Genomic DNA, 25659 nt, shown 5'->3' on the forward strand with positions numbered 1-25659 from the left:
CTACTTATTCGAAGTAGTGCAATATCATGGCAACTCGTTGGGAAGGTATTCACAATATGAGATATATATAACTTAAAACGATGCCGTTTTACTAATATTCTGATTTATTCAGATATAGCTATGTATTTCTGATGCGCTTGCACTGTATTACATAGTTGAGAATTTTAGCTATTGAACTTTTAAACACAATCTTAATACTCGTTTTTTATGATAAAATCTCTCCTTAAAAAGACTGATGGTGTACCTTGACAATTTTAGCACCTTGTTCTGTGTGCAGTAAGTTGAAAATCGCTGCTTTAGGGTGTCAGTTATACATCAAATTCCAAAAAAAAAAAATAAAAAAATAAGGGGGAAAATGCGATTATATCAAGATCCATGGAAAAGGGAACATGGCAGTGGAACGCCATTATAGTTTTGAGATTCCTCTTCATCTCTGCAGTTCAATCCAATTTCAAAATTTAAATGATAATTGACTTATAGACTATATGATTCTTCACTTCATGAGATCTGAAAAACGCCTTACAAGATTTTATAACTTCCTGATCGAGGGATGAATCACTATGTTAGTGTTTGGAGATGAAATAATTATTTTTACTTTATTTTCAATGAATTTCTTTAAATTTTATTTTATTCAATTTAATAAAGTTAGAAACAGCAGTTAATTTTGTGTTTCGCAAATTGAAGCTTGGATAATCTGTGCACCTTTCTTGACAACAATTAATTTTTTTCTTCATTCCTAACTGCGTAGATAGTCTTCAAAATTATATAATGTCTGCAATGCATTACATTTCAGGCGAGCTCCATTTTTTTACTGAATTTTCCTTGTCTGTGATTAAAAGTAGTGAAATTAATAATTAATTAACCTTATTGGTAGTTAATTACTAATTAATGAACTAGTAATAAGTAAAAGTAATTGTTTTCACTTCACTGAACATATCGCATATACCTCAACATAACATTCGCCATATTTCCTTCTGGATTTTAATAAAAATTTAAAAGCAGCACGTATTTCTGTGTATTTTCTCCTCCCCTATGCGATTTAATAAATTAAACAAGTAGCAATATATTCCTAAATTCATAGTATAAAACCATCCCACTTTAATAATGTTCTTTACTTACTTCGTCTTGGGTCTTAATAACAATAAGCAAAACCTTTCACATACTCGTATATGAAAGGTTTTACACATAACTGGAATTCGTCAAAGAATGCTCTTAATCAACTAAAGTCTTCTGCTGTAATTAATATAATAACCAAACAGTAAAATAATTAATGATATATATATTTATAATAAAACGAACTTCTCGTTTTATTATAAATATAAAAACGAGCTGCTCAAAAAGAAACTCTTTTGCGAACTAAGAAAATATCGTTTCTACGGATCGACAAATCTTTATAAAAAAGAACTAAATATAAAATTTCATAAAAATGTGTCCATTGAGAGTTGAGTTACTACATGCGGACCGACAGACAGACATGATAAAAGCAATAATAAATATCTTTATTGCAATCAGTGACTAGTTACATGGATGCCTGATGCAATGTTCATAACAGCGACAATGCTAGGGGTATAATAATAAACTTCTTTATTGCTGCAAAGTACGGTACATGTACTAGAAACAATAATTCTCATCACGGCAACATGACCAGGAGTTTTACATTATATATGTAATTAAATTGGTAAAAATTACAGTTACATGGGAAATTATAAGTTACAAAATTAAAAATGTAAAACTGAAATTATAATAATAGGAAAATATAAAGAGGAACTGAACGTCGTAACCCAGTTTGGAGGAATTTATCCCAGTTCCACAAATGCATCCACTCGAGGAGCATGTGACGGTATTTGTAGTCTGTAGCCATTTTCTGCAGGTTGACTCCAACACGGAGCAGTGCCTGGATTTTGGGGAGTGCCTGGGCAGGTAAGAACCGACTACACAGTTTCAACCGATTGCGAATAGATGCGAACACGCCTAAAAACTGGTATCATATCCAAGCATTCATATAGTATGTGTACGGAACAGGAATGTGTCTGACCTAGACATTGCCTTATAAGCAAAACCTTTCACATACTCGTATATGAAAGGTTTTACACATAATTGGAATTCGTCAAAGAATGCTCTTAATCAACTCAAGTCTCTCTCTCTCTCTCTCTCATACAATACCGTACTTAAATCAGGTTCCGTAAATGCCAATGGATACCTGGCTATATTGGAAGACAAATTGCTGCCAACCATTAGAGACCATTTCATAAATATCTAAATACATACAAATACATAAATCGATATATTCAGTACATAGATCCACTTAGTCCAGTGGGAAATGTAGTCAATGATATTCCAATGAATCTCAAAGATGCTCAGGAACTAAAACCCCATTAGATAGGAAGCTCACTAAAACGATATCAGTCCATCAATTATAAAAAAAAAAGTGCACACTGATAAAGTACAGACTTAACAGAGCATATGAGTGCTGCACGCAGTTTCTCGTTACTCCGTACGCAGGCAAAAATAATTTTTTTAAAAATACTGACAGAATCTGTTTCATCCTACAGTTTTATAGATATATTAATCGAGAATCTTTATTCTGACCTCTGTTAATGCGATCTTTAATATTTTAGTGTCAGCATTCTTTATTTTGTTTGTTTGTGTGTGTGTGTAAGTAGTTTTTTTTTTTTTTTTTTTTTACTTCTTTTGTGACAGTCTACTTTCCTCTTCAGCCAAAAATGTGGCAATTTTCCTTACGAGTAATCTTTCTTAAAAACGGGTAGGGAACCAATGGCTTGTTTTAGTGTTCTTCTGCTCCGTTGAGCTATTAAAAAACACCACTTAGGTTACAGACCTAGTAACAGTAAAGTATATAACTGATAATGGACTTCCATTACTCTGCAGCTTCAAGTCTAACAGTTTCCTTGGAAACAGATGCAATTATCAATGAAACGTCCAGTAATTATAAAAGCTGACAGTCGCTCTTCATCTTTTTCCCCACATTTCTATAGCTTCATTTTCCTTCACTTTTTTAAGGCTCCAACAAACATCTCCTTTGCTGTTCTCTTCTATTTATTAATATTTCTTTGTTATTACTCCGCTGTTCTGGGTCCTTTTTACTTTTTTACTATTTCTTATTCTATCTAATTTTCTTTATGTTCATCTCAGCTTTCATTTCTTTCCTCCTTTGTTCCCTCCATCCTCCCATTTGGTGCTGTGTCACTGAGGAGATAAAAGAAATAGTATCATGGTAAATAAATCGGTAAAAGATGAGCAACCGACAGAGAAAAGGGGAGAAAATTGAACTCTCCAACCGGAAGGAAGCTAAGGTCCTTAATAAGACCTTAATAAGAGTGAACGGAAAAAGAATCAGAGCAGATGAAGATCTGGGCACATAATTGTGAAAGTGAATCAAAATATTTTTTATGATAGTTTCACACACAACATGAACAGAAAATTTCTGTTTAAAAAATACAATCTTTGAAAAAATACCCGAATGGAAAAATACCTCGATATATCATAGTTACGAGGATAAAGAGCGGAGGATGGGAGCGGATGCGAAAATAATCTTAAGAAAAATCTAAAGAATACGATAATAAATATTAAAGGCAATAATTAGTGGACGAGTAAGAAAATAGTGCGAATCCACATCAAACAAAATAAGCCACAAGAACCACGACGAACGACAGGGAGATGAAAGCATCGCACGATATTTTGGAACTCTTTGGAACGACTTCAGGATGTTCAGTGTGCCTGTAGCAATAAGAATAAAGCACATTAACAGTGGCCTGCGGAACAAGATACATCGTGATATACAGGACCGCTAGAAGAAGACAATACTGTCATGGTAATTAATTACTGGAGTTTTGTAGTGTGCACGGCTCGTTTGGTTACTTGGCATCCATCCAACTGCCTGCTTAGACCAAAAAGATAAAAAGCATTTTGTTGCTTTTATTCTTATGTAACTGGTTGGCAACGAGTCTGATATGTTTTTGTTCCGTTCTTTGGGCATGCGTAGCTGTATGAGAAATTCTATAGGCTACGTCTTACAGCCATATATCAATGCGTGCGGTAGAATAAAATAATTACATCATATCCCATGTTTTTGGTGTCTTCATGTGATCAGCGTGTCTTCTCGTGCTTATACTATTTGCGGATCTACAACGCTTTGGTTATTCTAAAGGATCCTTGCAGAGTTCAACACTTCAAAACATATTGATGATATCTGGTTGTGCATACTACATACTATACGATTAAAAGAAATTCCTTTCCCCACCATTCTGTATTAGAAAGGTTATCTTGGTTGAACTAGAATATACTGCCTTCTAAGGCCGCGTGGGGCAGCCTGGTCTCTCGAATTCTTTCAAAAACTTGGATTTTTTTTTCATCCAATAAAACAGGAAAAACGATCATAGAATATATGCAATTTACACACATGAGATACTGATGCCTCATGGCCTTAGTTTCTTTTGTGCAAACATAAAATCATGGGAATAAATGATCGGTTAGTGAGAGAAAAAAGAGAAAGTGAAAACGGGGGATTTGGGGGAGAGAGGAGAGGAAATTAAAAGTGAGAATAGAAAGAGACGAAACCGTGTAGTTTCAAAGAGATTACAGTTGCTCATTAAAGCTAATTAAGGTCTTTCAAATACTCTAATCAGACCAAGAAAAATAACGAATTAATGTATTCAACAATTCCACTTCCTCCGCTTATAATTAGGTCGTTGTAGCGTTCAGTTTGCCTGAGGCTTGTAAGGATGTAGCCACACAAGACACGGAGTCCAGATAGCATCGTGTCATTGTGACAGATCTGCCATTAGGGCATTCCATTTGAACATTAGACAACGAAGAAGAGTTGCGCTCTGAGTCGTGATAACGCAGCGACAATAAGACAGTGTAATTAGCTAGCGATAAGGATTAACCTCTAGTTTAAATGTCCATTTGGAAGGATCCTGATAAGGAGAAAGCAATGAAGATTTGCGATACATTGAAGAACATCGGCAGAAACATATTTAATTAAATACTTGAAACCGGTTTCGGCGAAGGAAGATAACTAATAAATCCATTATGTTCTGCCACTAGTAAATATCTATTATGTGTGCTCTTGCTTGATAAACTCCCATCGGATTTGAAGGCAGTGAATTGAACGCAAAAATATCTCGATGAAACAATGCTAGGAAAGTTAGTTCTTAACACCGCCCATACGTGATACAGCAGTTTCGTTTCCGGGAGGGCACGCCCTTTGCTTTCCTTTACTCTATCTGTTAACCGTGGCGATGGAGTTCGCCATGACAATACCGCACACATAACGGAAATGACGTCAGTGAAATTGACCGTTTTTCAGAAAAATAGATAAAATCTCGCTGGAATAACCATATTAGAAAAGGACCCGAAAACTCTATTATGATTCATTTTGATACATTTTTAAAGTTCATGAATAGCTCAAACGCTAGATATGACATCAAACTGTGTAAACTCTCGCTCCAGTATAAAAATGGTACACAACTTTAGGCAAAGAAAAGGTGTTTATAGAGATTCCGTTGCTATAGTAACTGCAATAATGCGTTGTTAGGAGATAACGTGAAAAAGTGCAGGTATGAATTTTTAGTGCTTGAAAGAAGGGAATTTATGTATCATCTTCCAGTGCCTTCGTATCGGGTTTTCGAATATAGTGAATGTTTCAATAAATCTTTGAGAAATGAAAAAAGATGGTGTAGATTGCCACTACCTACCAATAAAATTTTAGCTTTTTATGTAACTCCAGATATTTATCGTTATTAGAGTTATAAGCAGCAGTGAATTTAGAAAGATTAAAAACTTTAAATCACCCAGGGAAAAACTGAATGGAAAGACGAGATCCAAATCTTTGAGTTTAAAGGAATACTACGAAATGGAAAGTACATTAAAGTTTTGAAGCCTATCTAAGATTATATAAATGTTCGGTTTTTGCATTTACGTTGTTACCAAAGACGTTTTGGGTTTCGGCGAGCTGCACCAGAGCAGCATGTCTCGTGATTCATCAAGACATACTAACGCATGGGTCACCCGTTTATCTGCATTCAGTCTGAATTAGCGCGAGTTAAGTAGATGATGTTTTGTGTGTTTCATCGGATTTTAAAATAGGTAATTTTACTGAGCGGTGAATTTACATCCAAATTTGTTTCTGTTTAAAATTAGCAGCGCAAATTTTAAAATTTGCAACAGAAACCCACGAAATGTTAAAAACAGCTTCCAAAGAAGACGCTGTGCCGTCCGAAGATGAAATTATTGAAGTCGTGGAGAGTGTACTACTTAGTGAGTGGCAATGGTTCACAAAGTTTACAGAGGTCCGCCTGTTCGTCGAAGGTGATCCATGCTGATGCTAACCCATACTTTGTTCCTTTCATCATTACTGGTAACAAATCATGGGTGTGTGGCTATGATTCAGAAACAAAGGCCCAGTACTCTTAATGGAAGACCACGTCTTTTTCAAGGCCCAGTAAAGAAAGACAATTCCAATCAAACATGAACATCATGCTTTTGTATTTTTCATTATTCAACACACAACTTCAATTTGTTAATGACTATTACAAAACAGCCTAATTTGCTAAGACTGTTACAAAACAGTCCTACGGCAACTGCCTGATGCTGTTCTCAGAAAATGGCCAGTAAAGTGTGCGAGTTAGGGAATTGGCGCTTGCATCATAACTTTACATATTGTGTTTTCCATTCAAGAATTTTTTGCAAAGAATTCCATCAGTGTGCACCCCCTCCCCATCCACCATACTCACCAGGTTTATCTTCCTGAGAACTTTTTGTTCCCAACTCTCAAAGCCCTTTTGAAAGGGTTTTTTTTCCCCGCTTGTTTGCAACAACTGAAAAAAATAATTCAGAAAAAGTATAGAAACTACAGCATTAAAATTTCCAAAAGAAGCCTATCAGGAATGCTTACAGAAGCGTTGAAATCGGTGTATACAGCGTCATTAAGAGTTTGGAAGAGATCAATACGTTTCATCATTTCCCAAATATTAGTTCAGTTCCCAAATTTTCTGATCACTCCTCGTATATCTACTTTTACAGAGTTTACCAAGCGGCGGCTATTGTACGCATGTGCGCAGGCTATTACACACTTTTTTTTTTTTTTTTTTTTTTTTTTGTAATTATACACTGTGTTTGGCTTTAAATTATACAGTATAAGAAAATAAATTCTGAAATTCTGTTTAATAAAAACAAGTCTCTAACGTGACCTAGTAATTCAGGGATGCAATAGTTTAAAGCAGACATGTTTGTAAAGAACCATAAATCCTACATCAATCAAGAAAATATTTTCAAAAAAGAAATCATGGTACATTTCAGGACACCTGATAACGATCTCGGTTAATAAATTTTCCAAGAGAACTGATTAAATTTTTTTATGATTTAATCATGTATATGGGAGTGCTATCGAAGGATGGATTAAAATCATTTAATTAAAAAGATTTGTGTAAACATAAAGTAATATGAAAAAGCTCCTGAAATAAAACATCATTCCCTTTATATAAACTCTGTCTGAGATTCAATAAAATACTGAATGTCGTAGAAAGCAATAGCTAACAGGAATCATTCAGCCTTGCATTATTAAATATAATGCGGACAACAGGAACTAAAACGATAACTTTGTAGTCGAAATAAATTATGGAAAAAAAAGAATGTTCTTTTATATCAATAAAGTAGTTCGTCGTAAAGTATTAACATCGTTCTTTAGAAGACATAAGGCTGGTTTTAAAGATATTGCTAGGTTTAGAGTATGAAGGGTATGTTGCAAAGTGTATCTGTATGTCAGCAATAAAGAATGCATTTATTTAAAGTAACCAATGTAATAATTTTCAAGTGGTTATTCAAATTTTAAATGACGGTATTGATTTAAGTGTTTGATTAAATAACTAAAAATAATAAAATTGGTTTTCGAAAATAATGTGGAAACTTACAAATATGTAATTAGTTAGCTAGGTATTCAGGAATGAAACAATGAAATCACCATGACAAACTGGTGAATAGAAAAACATACAAAACCAACTCACTTCGTGTAGTCGAAAATTTAGGGCAAATCATCTCTGGTAATGCATCTTTCTGAAGACGAATCCATAGAAAGCGATACTACACCAACGATATTTTATGATCAATAACTAAATCTAAGCGATTCATAAATTATAAAATAATTATAATTTTAAAATAAGGTAGTGCTAATTCTGAATGGTGCACAGCGCTCTCTGGCAACGGTATTCACAGCTATTAAACTCCTATCTAGCAGTCATTCTCCTTAATAATAGGAAATGAATATTGCATTAAGAAATTTAAAAGAACTCTTTAAATGTAGGAAAGGGTCAATCATACCAAGTCATCCGGAACCAATATTATGTCTTCCCTCTCCCAAAAAGTCTAACCAAAAATCGCACACCAATTATAGGCAAATTGCTGTTCTGAAAATCATGGTAAATGCCATATCTCCTATTCTTACTTGTTGGGCCACAGACTCTCATACCTAGATAGCGTACTGTCACCAACCAAATGAACACATTATTCAGAATTAAACGTGCCTTAAACAACAAAGAACAACGTGATATCATGTTCCTTGACATAAAGGCGAGCTGTTACGATCTGTTCATCCCCGCTCTCTACTTCATGCTATGCGACTATTTCAGAATATCCGGATACTTATTTAGTCTTCTTAAGGTTATACATATATAATTGTCATATTAGGGTTATCCGAGAACAACTCATCCACTCATGTGTATTATATCCATACATTTCGTGTTCTCTGGTCGGTTTCCCTGTTTTGCTGGACTAAAAACTCGAGTTTTCAAAATCCTTGATATCCCAGCAGAGACTGACTCAGCCGCATACTGGAAAATACCCATAAACGTTCCTCGCGTCACTGATGGGGTTCGAACTTGAGCCTTTTCCACCGGTGTGGGGAAGATGGTAATTATAACCACTGTGCTACTCTGAGGATTACGTGGCCTATACAATCAAAATTTTAATGATAAGAAATGCGGAACACCATCATGGAACTGTATGATCTAGAGGAGTCCTCCAGGAGGTATTCTCTCTCTGTCTCCGCCCTCTTTATAGACTCCTGAGAGCAATCCTTGCTATTCATGATAATTTTACTATCTACACTATCTTCAGTCAATCACACAGACGTGCAGCCAACTGTTACCAGAACTCGAAGATTGTCTCCATGCTAATGACCTCTTGATAAACAATGAAAAAATTACTCAACTTACTTTAATCAAGGAGAGAAATGTCAATAAAGTGACCATCATAATGGGTAACGCTCCGTCACCTAAAATTTAGGTATCACCTGGGACAAAGACCTCACGTTCTTATCCCATTTTAAAGCCCCTCATATAAAATCACATGCAGATATATGGTAATCAAACAAGAGATCTCTCACTTTCATAATTCAAATCTCGTCATCAGTGATATTTTCCATTACATAATGGAAAATATAGACCCATATTACGCTTCAGTAATATGGTCTTCTGCACCTACAACTTACCACTCAGATTCTTATCCCTTGAATACTGGCTCATAAAATGGTCAAATGAGATTGCGGGTCTAACAATTACAATCTCATAGTGCCACCTGCTTACCAATCTAAATATGCTATCATGGTATTATATTCCCAGGAACCTTGTCATCCTTGCTCAGCAGCTGTCTGGAAGCATCAACTCACCACATATCTGGAACACTATTTCCAATTCTCCGTATGCAATAAAAGGCATACCAATTTTCTCTCCATCAGCTCGAAATTGCGAAGCCTTACTTACCTCTCTGAATCACGTTTACATTTAATTCCAGCGAGGTATTGAAGAGATTAGCCATTGATCCACTGAAGTCGAGTAGTGACAAACCCTACAGATCGCCATACTTACGGATACTTCTGCCCTCATCAAGCTATAGGAAATATTCATTAGGAGATACCAAGCAACAGCCTTACCTCAGATCCATTTATGAAACATCACATGGAAGAAAGTTATGCTTTCTGGAGCGGAATTATATCGGGAGAAACTTTTTTGCCCGATATAAATCGGCTCTTAACTACCATGTCATGCACGAGTATTCACGCAGTTTTTAGTTGTTTGTAGATTTAGAGCTTATAGTAAGCGCACGAATATTAACGGTTTGAACCATGTATTGTAATTATTTATTTATTTCGTATGATGTGATCAATACAAGAAGGAATCAGTTTTTTCTTGCTTCCTTCGTGTATCGTGGCCGGGATATCCAACCAACCGATTGGTTCGGCACCATCGTGATATCCAGCCCGAGGCGGGAATCGAACCCGCGACCTTTCGGTTGCTAGGTAGGCACTTTACCTACCCCGCTAGCCCGGTCGGCATGTATTGTAATGATTACTTGTTCATAAATTGTATATATTATGTAAATAATGTACGCCACATTGTGTTGAAACCCGCCTCTCTCTAGCTGAATAAAGGAATATTTCTTCAGAAATAAACAGATATTAATAAATACATGTGAAAAAAATTTTTTTGCCAAAACAACTATCTCTCACAAAATTGTGATTACGAAACAACAGTTGTTAAACATACGATGTTGCTTTAAAATTACAAGTTGTTTTTTGGTAGTTGTTGGCGCATAGGCTTCTGTGGCCATAATGCACCTCCCAAGGTTTTTGCAGTACTTTGATCCAAGCCCGAGGCGAGAATCGAACCCGCAACCTTTGGGTTGCCAGACAGGCATTTTACCCACCCGGCTAGCCCGGTCGGCAATTACAAGACTAACTTAAAGAACCCAAAAATCTTATATAAAAAGATACACGATGAAAAAGAAAGCGATGCCTCTCTTTAAATAAATAATATATATTTATTTATTAATATGTATTAATAAATATTAATTAATATTTATAAATAAGGAATAAAAGAATAACAATTAATTTTTTTACATCACACACTGTTTTTAGATATATCTCGTTATTTTCACACCGGATATAATTTGACTACTAACTTGATTACCTGAATTATGTTCAAAATATCGACAAATTACATGGACCTTGAAAAACAATAGCTACTGAATGTGAGTATTCAACATCACATATCTTCTTTTTTCGTGTTTCAGTTTTCTTATATTTTATTTTGAGAGGGGGAAAAAAGATATACTAACCTTGGACTGGGGAAAGCTCGAGCCCTTTTGGCGGAGAAACAATGAACCATTCCAGAATTCCTATTCCCCATTCCCACAGAGACTCAGATGGCGTTTCTAACTTAAACAGATCACTTCTGCAGTCCACCGAAGTGCGAAAGACGCTCCCACCGGGGGTCTGCCACCACCACCGCCACTTCCCAGAGTCGGAACCAAACACACCGAACTACCATGTCATGTATTATTTTTGTTTCCTTTTCTTGCTGGCATCTCGGCGAACACTGTAATCACCTGTCATGGAAGCGTACAGTTGTCACAGCCCTGAAGAACACTCAGAGTTGGCGCACATTCCAAATAAGTGGCCTAATCCCTACTATGACATCTTCTTGTCGCATGACGGCAGCCCGATTTTAATTGTTCCTGCGGGAAATCACTCACCGGCGACCGCAATCACTCATAGCTGCTGTTGGAGAACACATGTGAACTCCCAGTGGTGGGGAAAAAATGACAGGATGTACGTGTGTGTGTATATACAAACACACACACATGCACCGATGGTTGACGATGGCCTGTCAAAAACACGTGGAGGTGGAACGTAGTACTTGAGTGAACCGTCAATGGTACCAAGGGATGGCACAATTCGATATGCACATGAGACTTTGAAATTATTAGAAGATCACGTTTTCCTGATTGCAAAAGTAAGACTGGTATCATCTACTGTTTTATGTTATTAAAAAATACAGGGTTGTAGTTTTTTTCTACACTCGAAGAAATAGGATCATTTTAAACACGGTATGTTTAAACAGAAGGAATGCTGTCAGTTCTCAGTTTTTCGGTACATACGACAACAATAGCTGCACGCCATTCTACCATGCACTTATACATATGTACAAGTCCATTTTTTTCCCAAAAAGAAGGGGGGAGGGAACGCTCACGCAACCTTTTGGCTAGTAGCTTCAAGAGAACACTGAGGCTTTATGAGAACTCGCTACTGATGTCCTAAGCGTGAGGACCAAGTTCCTTAAGTTATAAATAGTAAGCTTCAAAACATGTTATATTGGTAATGACTATAAGCTGAAGACGTGAACTTAATTTTAATTTTGTTAACGTATTCCACATTTCTTTTAATATCGCCAGCAGAATGGAATTCGAGCAAAAGCCAATACTAAATGTACATCGGGAGAGAGCTAATTATCCTTACCGATTTTAAGAATTAAGTACGGTTGACTACTGTTAAACCTCGTCATCGTCTACGTTCCCTTAATGTCAATACGAATTACAAACAAAGGAGGGCAACCTCCTTGGGAGTACTCCTAAGCCGTGTGGGGAAGCTACAATTACAGGAAAAATCCAGGACTGCGAGCCAGCATCTCCGTAGACAAAGTTCACATTCCTACACGACAACGAATCGAAAGGAAAGTTTGGGGAGGGATGGGGCAAGAAAAGGTCGAAGCAGAAATCTCGCCGTTTGTTACGGATGACCGAGACACTTTTACGTCGATGATGGAGGGTCGACTTAAGACGCCCGCTTCTGTCGCTCCCACGACTGGTTCTGAGAGACGGGGGTTATTGGCGCGCAAACAGAGAAGCGAACGACATCAGTCCTTGATTGGTCGGTTGGCACTAACAGCGGCTCTGGCATTTCCCCCTCGTTCAACAACGCCTAGCGCCGCCACTGCGATACGGGAAGCAAGAGCGACTCAGTAATCTGGTGGCTGTTATCAGCAAGCCTTCTCCTCCTGTTTCCTATGAAACTCTAACTGGGAAAACAGCCACACTGTTGAACTAATGAAGCGCACGTAAAGGAGAATAAGGGACCAACATCTCCATTAACCGAGGGAAAAAGAAGAGAGACTCAATGCCATGATAACTACTCGAATTCCTGCTCTTTAAGAAATATTTCGGATAGCATTTTTTTCACTACTGTTTTCTTATATAAGATAGTGCAAAGGTAGATAACCCCGTTTGGGCTGTAATAACTCTGAATATGTGAGCGACATTTGACCGTAAACGCCACATTTATAGTACTGTATTTATTTGTTTACAGGTTCTACCCTTATTTTTAAAAACGTTTTACGCAAGTGGTAACGTAGTTGATGCATCCCAATCAAAGTTTACATTTACCGAAATTATGGCAGTAAGGGCATTTTTGGCTAGTCCACGTAAACTCAAAAGCTAGCCATCTGCAGCAACTTCTTTTCAGAACTAGCTTGAATGGAATATCAAATGATATCAGATTAAGAGGTGATCGTCTTAAGCTACTAAACGCTCTGAATGAGAGACGATCCACATTGAGGATGGTCATTTTTAAGAAAATTGTTTCAGAAAAGAAGACATTTTACAGAAATGACTTCTCGTGATCATTCTTTGGCTGATCTAGTTCTGAAGTTTGATGAAGTTGAATAAGATGTGTTTCTTATGACCACCAGAGTCTACTCTATAAACACAAAGATTGAATGTTCCAGGATTTGGTTTAGCATCATCACTGGATCTTTCTCTTTTAGCGACAGTATTAGAAAGACTGGTTATTTTGGAGCATTAGCAACTAAGGCCTTATTGCTCCGGGAATATGCGGTGGTCATTTCCTGACCTTTCCGCATCCTCCGTATTTGGTGGTGACGGGCTCGAACCCCGGTCTAATCAAGAAGCGTGTGCTACTCACTGTTGCTCCTTCCCACCTGGCTACGGAGGCGCCTGTATTAGAAAGAAAAGTTAATGATGCCATAAAATAAGAATTCCAACTGTGATATTGCGACATAAATACGAAGATCAAAAGATCTGACTCATTTCCGGGAATCAAATGAAAGGCAGGTTTAAGAAAAACTAAAGAACCGTTTTGAAGGAATTTGTACCAAATCGAGAGGTGCAGAAGTATCTCGGTATATCTGCGCCAGCGGATACAAGTATCTAGAAGTCCGTTCCATATCCCAATCAAGAAATCCTGTGCTGCGCATGTGTTTCCCTTCAAATTGGCCCACAGACAAAACACAGTCTCTAATCGACGTTTAAAAGTAAACAAAATTAACCGACAAAAAGTGTATTTTTTTATTAAACGCTTTATTTAATTCTAAAAGCGTGCGCTCATTTTGTAGCAGCCTGTATTTCTTTCTTTTTGTTCATCTCTCTCTCTCTCTCTCTCTCTCTCTCTCTCTCTCGGTGTGTGTGTGTGGGGGAGGCTTTTTTCTCAGTCTATTTTATGATCTTCCTTCTTGTTTTGCTAGTTCTAAATTATTCTATATTATTTCTATTTCTTTGTTGCCTTCAGCTTTCTTAGATTTGTTCAATAATTTTAAAACTTTTCAGTATTTCTACCTTTATTTAGCTGCTTAAATAGCTCTCTTTTCTTCATTCTACTTTATTTCCTACTTACCCATAGTAATGCTTAATTCATCATTCTCAATTCCCGTTGAATACATTTTGCCATATGCTGACACCTTTCCTAGTAATTTTATCCTTCACATAGATATGATTTAAGTTCCATAAGTAATGTTTGTTTTTACGTAACTTAATCGTACTTCGGGAATCTTAATCTCTCTTCTTTTCATCTGTCTACGTTTTAGATGAATTTCAGTCTGAATGAGCAACCAAGGGAGATGGGAAAAAAGGCTAACCCAGGAACAATTTAGAGAAGTTACAGGAGAAAGAACCATTTAATCGAAAAGAGGGTTTGAAAATGAACGGAAGGTATCATCAAAGCGGCTGAGTTAAGACTGTATTATTGAAAGCCTTTAGGAATAAATTCTTTATTTTCTTGTGGGAACCTTCGTGTTTGATACTTTTTCTGTTTTGCTTTCATTGCATTTTTTTTTTTTTTGTGTCTGTGCTCTATATTTCATAGTGCCATAATCTCTCTCTCTCTCTCTCTCTCTCTCTCTCTCTCTCTCTCTCTCTCTTGTTTTTCCTGCTATGGCTTTTCGCGCACTTTTAACATAGCCACGGTTTCCTCTTTCTTTCTTTCTTTTTTTATTTACTAGTTAAAATTCCTTAAATTTTACTTATTTGTGAATTATAATCCCTGTCCACCTGGAGGAAATAATGTGAGGCTGAGGCTAACAATAGCCAAAGTCACGCGATACATTTCAGCAAGACTTCGCCACGTTTTGTTACGAGGTGGGTATTGTGTTGACGTAATGAAGTTAATGATGATGTTTTTCGCGAGACAAGCTTCTTTTCAAGCTAGAAACTAAATAACCTTAATTGTTCCAATCCGTGCGTTCACCTTCCACGTTTAGTCTCCTTCTTTATACTCCGGTTGCATATTAACAGAAAATGTATTTAAACAAAGATGATTAAGCTTCTCATCACGGGAAAATCGTATTTCAAAATCATCTTCATAACCTAAAACTTCAAACATCCTTATTAATAGTTTAATTTAATGAAATAAATTTATTAAATTTCTTTTAATAAATGAAGGTTTATTAAAAGAAATTGTGAATGTGAATTTTGTTTGTATTTATGGTGCATATATTGTATTTATAAACGTTTGCTCTGTTTGACGATTTAAATGTAAAAGTAATATACCAGATATTATTACATGGAGTCGTACACAAAAAGCACATTGGGAACAACAAATGCAAATAAGAAAAGAACAGTGTAAGGCGATTATTTAAATGAATAATGGACTACAGCCAAAAAAAGAAAGGGGGAATGTATATAACCTTAACTGAGCTTTCTGAACAGCACAGTGACAATCCAATATAGAAGTAACTATCGACAAAATTTTAACACTTCATGAACATAGATATAATCTCTAAGACAATTTTCTTGAATTAAACACATTTTCAAAAGTTTTTTGAATGATATTGAATAAGTGAATAAAGGATACTATGCTGAAAAGTAAGATGATATAAAAATAGTGAGACTAATCGACGAAGTAACGTGAGCTGAGCTCTTTCAAAATGATTTGGGCAGGACCTATGGAAACAAACAGGGAAATGGCAGCTGCGTTTTAATGCTGCCAAATATAAAGTTATACATTTGGGAAATAATAACCCGAGAAAAACTTATACACTAGATAGCGATATAGCTGAAGGGTATAAATGAGGAGAGAGGGGTGAAGATTAACATAAAGCGTAAGCAGATGGTGGGAAGGCACAAAGTATCTTATCGAGTTTATAACCTGGTTATGTTATACAAGTAAATGATGTATTCAGTCTAGAGATTTAACTAAACAAAGCCTTCGAACTTATTGAAAGGGTTCAAAGACGGATAACCCGTCTGAGGAGAACAGCAAAGGAATATCCACAAGGAGAGACGCGACAAAGACATGGATAACAGAACTTGGAAACCATACCGGGGGGAAAAGAATCTAAGTGATACGAATAAACCAAGAAGCAGCTCAGAAGTTTGTTTCATTAGCTTGTTCTCACCCAATGGAATAAATAAATGCCTCAATAAATGGTCGAGGTTAATAGTCTGGTAAAATGTAAAGGGCGGCTGGTCAGGAAGAGTACGATAACACTGTATACAATTTTATGGACAGTTTTGTTTTGTTTTTTATTTGTTGATACAACAAAAGCCTAGTTTCTTTGCATCTTGTTTATTTATTTTGTATTTTCCTAAACATAAACGGATTCGACTGTAAAAGAATAAAAAATAGTCGTTCCCGAACAGGATAATTCCATAAATAAGACCTTTCAAATTCCGGACCTTGTACTTAACTGGATGCTGTCTTGTCGTTCATGAAGAGTAAGATGGTTTTACCCATTCAATTATGTTTCTGAGATGCAACTGTGGTCATAAAGCTTCAGTATACAGACTCTGTAAATTTGCACTGAAATCTAATTACCATGAAGAGGGAGAGAAAAATATTCCTGAACCTCTGCCTTAAACTAGCCAACTGCAGTCCCGAGTAGATCTTTACAGAGAATTTCTCGAATCCGAGACTTCAGACCTTTTCTTTCTTTCTTTTCTTTTTCATCCTCGCTCTAATTCAATTTCTTCTCAAGTTTTTATTTTCATAATACTAATAACATTCTTCTATTAAGGCTGTGTGAAAGGATTTGCTCGTGTGTTTATTTTAAATTATTTTTTTGTTATAGATTGTTAACAGTAGTAACCGCGCCGCACAACAAAAATGTGCAATTTCAGAAAATTTAATTTCATCATCTATGTATTTTTATTAAATTCATCATATTGCATTAATCGATTTATTATCCCAATGAAATTACCAATGATATTATCCAATGAAAACAGTGCATATACTAATAACAGGGGGCCAAACTATGTTAAAATATTATTCAACCTATTAATAAAAGATACCAGGCCTATCGCCTACAAAATGCAAAGTACTGAATATATTAGATATAATAGAAATATAAAATAAATTACTAATACCTTAATATGAAACGCCCAACATTAAAATATTCAATACACAGATGGCAATCACAAATAAATTACAAGGGATACAAATAAAATTAATGAAAAAATAAATAAAATAAATTTAAAATAAAAAAAGAGTAAAAATTAAAGTGCAGTAAAATAAATAACAAAAAATAATACTAACAGTTATTTTTATATATGATCATGCTGGCTTCTACACTCATTGGCCAAAAAATTAGAAATCTTTTAGAATTGGCGTCAACAGATAATTAAAAGTACGGTATGCAAATATAAGTTATCATATGGTGTGATCACAAGTTTCTTGATATCAAATGAATACGGTATACTTTCCTTGGGCTTAGGCTATCCGAATATGGAAAAGCATGTCTGAGCATGTTGAGCCACAACTGAGAAAACAAAGGAATCACTGGTGTCTCGAAAGCAACCATCTCAAAGGCATACAATGAGTGGAAGTCGAAATGGGACTGCAGTTCGAAAAGGAAAAAATGCGCCAGAAAATAGGTACTTCAAGTACTAGACCGCAGAAAGTTAAAGCGAATTGTGCGTCTGAATAGAAGGTCCAGTGCGCAGCAAAGACTGAAATATTCACTTTAGGCAAATAAAGACCGATTTCTAATCGAACTATGCGACGGGAGTTGAAGAATCTGAAATTTGGTAGTGGTATGCCTATACGAAGACACTTCTTTCTCTAAAAAATCGAAAGATTTGACTAGAATGATACCACCAGCACCAAGACTGTGGAACAGTGGAAAAAGATCATGTGGCCTGACAAGCCTCGATTTACCCTTTTTCGCACTAATGGTAGGGTGAATATGTGACACGAACCTCATGAAGCAATGCATCCACACTGTCTCGTGACAACCACCAAAGTGGTTGGAGGTGATATCATGGCATGGGTTATGTTCTGTTGGTGCGAACTGGGTCCGCTCATACCGATATAAGTTCGTGCTTCCTCCAATGAATATATTTCTGCCGTATCTGGCCAACTTCACCCTGAAATGCATCTTTTTTTTTTTTTTTTTTTAATTCAGACTGCGAGGGATTTTTTCAAGACATCAACGTAGCTGTCCACGTGTGCAAAAATCGTATTTCAGTGGTTCAAGGAGCACTCCCAAGATTTTCAACACCTACCTTGGCAGCCTAATTCTCCCGATTTGAATCCAACTGAAAATGTCTGGGATATTTTGTAAATGACAGCTCGGCTACGCAGTTTTCTACAGTTCAACAACTGACAAACACCTGATGAAAGAATGGTGGAATCTTGAGCTAGCCTTCCTCAAACACCTAATGGATCCATGCCATGATGTGTACGGGCTGTAATTCAGGAAAAAAAGTAGGCCTACTAGACACGGAATAAAGATTTCTGATTTTTTTTTTTTTATTGCCAGTGAGTGTACTATTATTAATCTAAAAAAACAAAACAAAAACTCCATTCCACTACCAACAAACAATCAAACTAATGGCCTGAGTGTTATTCATCTCTAGCAGCAATAGTCGCTTTATTAAACATAAACTGTGTGCTGCCACTTTATTAGGTACACCTCTGCTGTGCACACAAATGATCGTTGTCCCACAACGTTGCAAGTCACATGACCACAGTTGTGGATATAAATTCAGCAGAACAACCTTTCTAGTATCAGTTAAGCGTACAAACTTTAGCAAGAATTGGGAAAAGGAGTGATCCAATGGACTTCGAACGTGGCATGGTAGTAGGTGCAAGATGTGCTGGACAAAGCTATCTCTGAAACGGCAGTTCTCCTGAATTTTTCACGCACCACAGTTTCAAGTGTGTATCGAAAATGGTGCAACGAAGAGAAAACATCCTCTCAACGGCACTCCTGTGGAAGAAAATCGCTTGTTGATGAGAAAAAGTGTAAAGTTTATTTAGTGTCTAACGGCACCAGGGGGTTCCCCCCTCCATCTCCGCGTTGCTTTCATTGTGGGTGTACCAGTTCGCTGGGGAGGCCAGAGATTTAAAAGTGTGTGGATAATGGATATGTGTAATGTTATGTTCTGGTGTTCATCTAGCTGTTTAGCCGCTGAACCCCTGTTGGGGCCCAACGTTGCCCACCCTTGGCCCCGTAGAGGCAGACAAGGTACACCAGTATTTTTAGATAAGTATTCTGGCAGGTCCTGCCACCTAAATTTCCTGAGATTTAAGTGGCTAGGATATATATATATATATATAAAGGGGGATTAAACGCTAGAATCTAGTTAGGCTGAAAGAGGTTGCAAGTGTGTCGAGTTTGGCATTTTAAATTTTTCGTTGTGTGGGGCATTCGCTTTTCGCTAGCGATACGGGTAGAGTAGGGGAGAGAGACGGAAGGCTGGGGGTGAAAAGACAAAAATTTGGAGTCAATAGGGAAGGCGACCGCAGTTATATGCGTAATGGATATGTAATAGGGCATGCCCATGCCCCACCAGAGGGAAAAGAAGGGGTGGTGGGGTGGGGAGCGTCTTCTTATTTAGTCCCCAGTCCGATTTGGAAATGCGGATAATTGCTGCAGTGAACTTCTTAATCTTCGAGGCGAAATGATTAATATGAGAGGAGAAGGTTAACCCTGTCATCTAAAATTACGACAAAATTACTCCATTCGGGTACAAAAGGGATTTGCCTACCGTCTATCTTTATATTAGTAGGTCTTTTGTAATCTAACTTGCCCTTAAAAACTATCAGTTTTGTTTTTGTGGCAGATATTCGCAGTTTATTTATACATGACCACTTGATTAGCTCAGAAAGAGTTATATTGGCTGATTGTTCTAGTTGAAGACGCGATCGACCTGGAATTAGAAGAAACAAATCATCGGCGTAGGCGAAGACAGAGATATTGTCAGGTTTTTGCATGAGCCAGCTATCCAAAACTATTTTCCAGAAGAGGGGTCCCAGAACTGATCCCTGGAGGCATCCTCTTGAGATGGTCCTTGAGAGAGACTGCTGTTTCGAGATTACTTGGCTGAGTATATTTTGGAAGTAGCTTCTAATAACTTGGAATAGTTGCTGAGAGAGAGCACTTGGATTTGGTAAAACAATTGAGAGCGCTCTCCCACCAGAGGGAATCGAAAGCTCCCTCGAAGTCAACAAATATGGCCAATTCATATTTAGCCCTCGAAGCTGATATGTGGTTAACTAAAGAGACCAAGGCGTCTTCACAGGATTTTCCCTTCTTGAAGTCAAAATTGGGATGAACACATTAAGTTTCGACCTTCAATTAAATCTGCTACTCTGGGTATTAACAATCTTTCAAACAGTTTGCCAGGGTTTGCCAAAAGAGAGATGGGTCTGTATTCTTTGGGATCAGATTTATTTTTGTCGGGCTTGTGAATAAATTTGATCAAAGCTACCTTCCAGAGATTAGGAAATATCCCCTCAGTAAGACATTTGTTGTACATAGAAGTATTTCTGGAAAGATTTCGGCAAATTTGATAATTATAGCATTTTCTACAAGATCTAAACCTGGACATTTATGGATATTTATTTTGCTTAGGACCAGCTTTATCTCGGCAAGAGTGAAGAGATCCGTTTCATATGAGGAGTGGTAGATTGAGTTGTTATTACTAATAGATATTTGTTCTGGAGTTTCTGTGGTGAGATCGTCCAGGGGAAGGAAGCGATCCAGGATGGCGTTAACTGAGTCATTCCAGTTAGTGGTTTCTGTATCGTTGTTCACTTCATGAGAGTGAAACTTGTTTTTGCTAATTTTATATAATAGACCCCAGGGATCAGAATTTTCTCTGGAGTGAACTAAGTATTGCCAGAAAGCAAGTTTTTGTTTTGCAATTGTATTTACCTATTCTTTCCGCTGGCCTTTATAGATATTTTTTAGTCTGGCGACTTCTGGTTCAGGCCAGGACCTTCTCCGTTGTAAGTTTCTGCGTGCTTTGTGTACTTTTTTGCGCAGAGTAGAAAGTTCAGCTGTCCACCATGGAACCCTTAGGTGCCTTCTATTTAATATCACTCTATTGTAGACCCAGTCAAAACATCGGCCCAGCTATTGACTACCTAAGAACTGTTACCACTACTCTACCTAACGCTAAAATCATCCTGGGGGCAGATGTTAACTGCCGTTCTCCTGCTTGGCACAGCCTCACAGCTGACCGACCTGGTTGCCATAATGGGCGGCTTTTGGAAGACTTTCTAGCCACCTCACCATTTAATATAATAAACAGGCCCAATAACCTCCCAACATTCTCCAGTACTATGTGGGAGTCTACAATAGACATAACAATTGCTACAAGATCAATCTCAAGTAAGGTGTCGGGGTGGCAGGTAAATGAAGCCTGGACCACCTCCGACCATAGAGCAATTACATACAGCCTCACAAGAAATATAGAATCAACTCCTACTCCGCACTATGATATCCACCGCTATGCCATTAGCAAAGCCAACTGGGAGCTGTTCACTACTTCTCTCCAGTCAACAATCATGGATCACCCTTCTGATATCCTCTCCTTGAATCCCGAGCAGCATCAAAAGCTTGTAACTAACATCATCACCCTCTCCTGCAATCAATCTATGCCCAAGAAAAAACCTCTTCCAAGTGCTGTACCATGGTGGTCTCAGGAACTCGAACGTCTACGCTGGACTGTTCATAACAAGAGGAAAGCTTTTCAGAGAGCTCGCACCTCTTGGCCAGCTACTGATGTGGAAGCCCTTCGTGAAGACTACAAGAGGACCAGGAACCAATACACTTCCATGATCAGGCAGCGAAAAAGAACTACATGGGAGCGGCTGGTTACCACCACTGGTAACTCGGACCCTTGGGGAGTGGTGTACCGAGTTACTACCAACAAATTGCCAAGAGGAGAAGTAGTCCATTCCACAATAACACCACAAGGAATCATGACAACGTCATGGGAGCAATCCATGATGAATATCTTGGATACTCTCTTTATCAGCGACACCGATCATCTCACAACACAACAGCAGCAAATTTGTCTAGATAATGACAATTACCACATTGACTCTGTGGAGGAAGAATTTAACACTAAAGAACTGCAGCAAGCCCTTGGCAAAATGAAGGATAAAAAATCCCCAGGACTAGATCGCATTGAACCAGAAATACTAAAAAAGGTCGCCCAGGTAAATCCCCAATTTCTGCTTAACCTGTTCAATAAATGCCTAACCCAGGGATCCTTCCCAGAAAGCTGGAAAATAGCTGAATTAAAGTTAATACTGAAAAATCCATCGAAGCCTCCAGAACAGCCTAACTCATACCGACCCATTGCCCTCTTGTCCACATTGAGCAAACTACTTGAACGCCTCCTCCATACCAGACTCCTAACACACTACACAGAAGCTGGCCTACAATCCAATTCACAGTATGGATTTCGCCCAGGACGCTGCACAGAGGATGCTCTCTACCAAATAACCCAAGCTGCAGCCAACACTAATTACAAGTACTTCCTCCTCATAACCATTGACTTTGCCGGGGCCTTTGACATGCTCTGGTGGCCAAGCATTCTTCGCAGGCTAAGAATGGCACGCATACCAGCCAACTTATACAGGTGTATAGAAAGTTACCTTTCCAACAGGAAGATCACCATCTCCTCACCATACCAGAAGCTCACCAAATCTATCTACAGAGGCTGCCCACAGGGTTCGGTCCTCGGCCCGTTCCTCTGGAACATCGTCCTTGATGAGTTACTTGGTCTGGATCTGGGCCCTGTTACTATCCAAGCATTCGCAGATGATATTACCATCTCCATCGCAGCGGACACCAGAGCAGCTCTCGAGGCCGCTGGAAATCAGGCACTACAGATCTTACAGGACTGGGCAACTCTACACAAGCTCCGGATTTCTCCACAGAAGACACAATCCATACTTCTCAAAGGCACCCTACAAATATCAAGGCCACCTCAGATCAAGGTACAAGGAAAAACCATCAAGCTGGTAACTTCCCTGAAACACCTGGGTATCATCCTGGATTCAAAGCTCTCCTTCTTCCCGCACCTCTCATACCTTCAAGAAAAAATCAGAAATTATGCAGCCTTAATCGTCCGAGTAAGCAGGTATTGACTGGGGTCTGAACCGGAGAACACTCAAACTCCTGTATAAAGCTATATTCCTCCCTGTTATTACATACGGATCCGGGATTTGGTACCATAGAGCAATAATTGTTCGCAATAAATGCAAACTGGAAACAATTCAGCGAAGTATACTGCTTGCCATTACCAGGGCCTGTTGCACAGTAAGTTCTCCGGCCCTACAGGTTCTTGCAGGTGTCCTCCCCCTTGACTTGGAGGTTATCCGTCGAGGATTGCACTACTGCCTGTCGCGGGGAATCCCAGCTACCATCTTTGGACATACCATCGACACCCGCACTGACTGCAAGCAAGAAAAGAAAAAACTAGCTGCCATGCTACTACAAATCTGGCAGACAAGATGGGAGGAGACGGACAAGGGCCTGATAACTAAGAAATTCATCCCGGATGTCAAACTAGTTTATCCAAAGTCGCCGCCTTGGTTCTCTCCTGGCCTCTACTGTACATATATTATAACTGGACACGGTTCTATAAATCATAAGTTGACTACCTTGGGAATCATCAATAACCCCTACTGTACATGTGGAGAAATTGAAGATTGGAACCATCTTCTTTATAACTGCCCAATTTATAACGATCTTCGAGGAACACTGTACACCAGGCTACAACACATACCTCAAGGACAGGAGCACCTGCTAATTTCTGAAGAACAATATTATAAATCATTAACTGAGTACGCACAGAACCTCTTTTCTAGGCGCAGGACTCTACAACCAACTCAAGCCAGGGATAGAAACCTGTAAAGGACTTACTCAAACTTGAAATAAAAAATCTGTACTTGACTGTTTTACCAGCATCGACTTGCTAACCCTGGAACATCCAGAGTAGGATTACCTGCTAACTTTCCATATGGTTTGGTAGGCTCCAGTGGTCTTGACTACTCCATCGCAAAATATAAGTCACACTCAGCATTCTCGCTGAGTGGTTTTTCTACCCTTCTGGAGTTATCCCCTCCCCTTTTCTCCTGGTGGGGCATATGCTCCACTGTCAATTTACGGGATGCCCTTACCTACATCCCCTTACTCTTACTTTCACCCCCATCTTCTTCCATACACCCTGTATTTCCGCACTCTACCTTATTTTTTATTTATTTTATTTTTTTTTAATTTTTTTTTATTTATTTACTTATTTTATTTTATTTTATTTTTTTTATTATATATATATATTTTTTATTATTATTATTAACATCGGTTTGTTTTTTATTATTATTATTTTTTTTTAATTTAATTTTTTTTTATTATTTTATTTTATTTTATTTTATTTATTTTTTTTAAATTTTATTTATTATTTATTATTATTATTATTTTTTTAATTGGTCTCCGTTCAGAAAGCTCAGGCGACCCTGATGGAGACCTGCCAGAGAATAATGGGCAGCCTGGCTACCTCCTAGTGGTGTGTGCGGGCAACGTGGGGTTCCACCAGGGGCCCTGCGGCCAAATGCCAGGACACACAAGAGAACCCAACACAAAACTACACATTCAACACACTACACTTTTTCTGGCATTTACAGTGTTCTGTATTTCTTCACAGTGTACATATGGCGCAGATGTGGGAAACCACAGGTGGCGCCCGACCCTAACACTATGCACACTATGTCCACCATGGAATTGTAGTATGTTTGCTAATTTTATTCTTAGCGGTGCGTTCTGTAGCACGAAGTAAGGCAGCCTGTACATAGAATGCATATTCTGAGGCATTGAACTGGTTCAAAGAGCGGCGAGTGTCAACGTTAAAATCCTGGTGAATTGAAGACATAAATAAATAAAGGCCATTTGATGGTTTTGATAGAAAATCTTCTAAGATCTTTTGGAGGAGGAGAAGGAGGGGGACCTGTAGTATTTGGAAGGAGAGATACCTTAAATGTGATTGCTCGGTGGTCACTGTTTGTGTAGTCAGTATGCATGGTCCAATTAGAAATCCTCGAGGAAATGGCGGACGCTGAAATGGTTAAATAAACGTTTGATTCTCCGTGGACGTTTGAGAAGGTGGGCGGTTAGTTGGGTAAGTTGCGCATATTTTAAATTGTAGGTGAATAAAATTCCTCGAAAATCCCTACCTCTGTTGTCCAAGACACTGCTGAACCATAAGAAAGATTTTGAGTTAGAATCAGTTGTAATTATTAAATATGTGGGATTTAAAGTAGCAAACACCTGTTCTAGATATCTT

General features: G+C 37.9%; 1 protein-coding gene across 6 annotated transcripts in view; it reads right to left on the minus strand.

Moving 5' to 3' along the window:
* The window catches only part of LOC150080735 (uncharacterized), an 856799-nt gene that overhangs the window by 426487 nt on the left and 404653 nt on the right, over positions 1-25659 (minus strand). The window contains exon 1 of one of the 6 annotated variants that reach the window (XM_090382088.1): positions 11131-11243. The exons of the other annotated variants lie outside the window; for them this stretch is intronic. Within the exon in view, the coding sequence (XP_090238214.1) occupies positions 11131-11201 (71 nt within the window). The 5' untranslated portion in view covers positions 11202-11243. Of the gene's footprint in view, positions 1-11130; positions 11244-25659 lie in introns of those variants that run through there. 6 annotated transcript variants of the gene reach the window in all.

This window comes from Mastigoproctus giganteus, chromosome 9, assembly GCF_048544385.1.
Source record: "Mastigoproctus giganteus isolate SK-2022 chromosome 9, ASM4854438v1, whole genome shotgun sequence".
In the NCBI taxonomy this organism is placed as follows: domain Eukaryota; kingdom Metazoa; phylum Arthropoda; class Arachnida; order Uropygi; family Thelyphonidae; genus Mastigoproctus; species Mastigoproctus giganteus.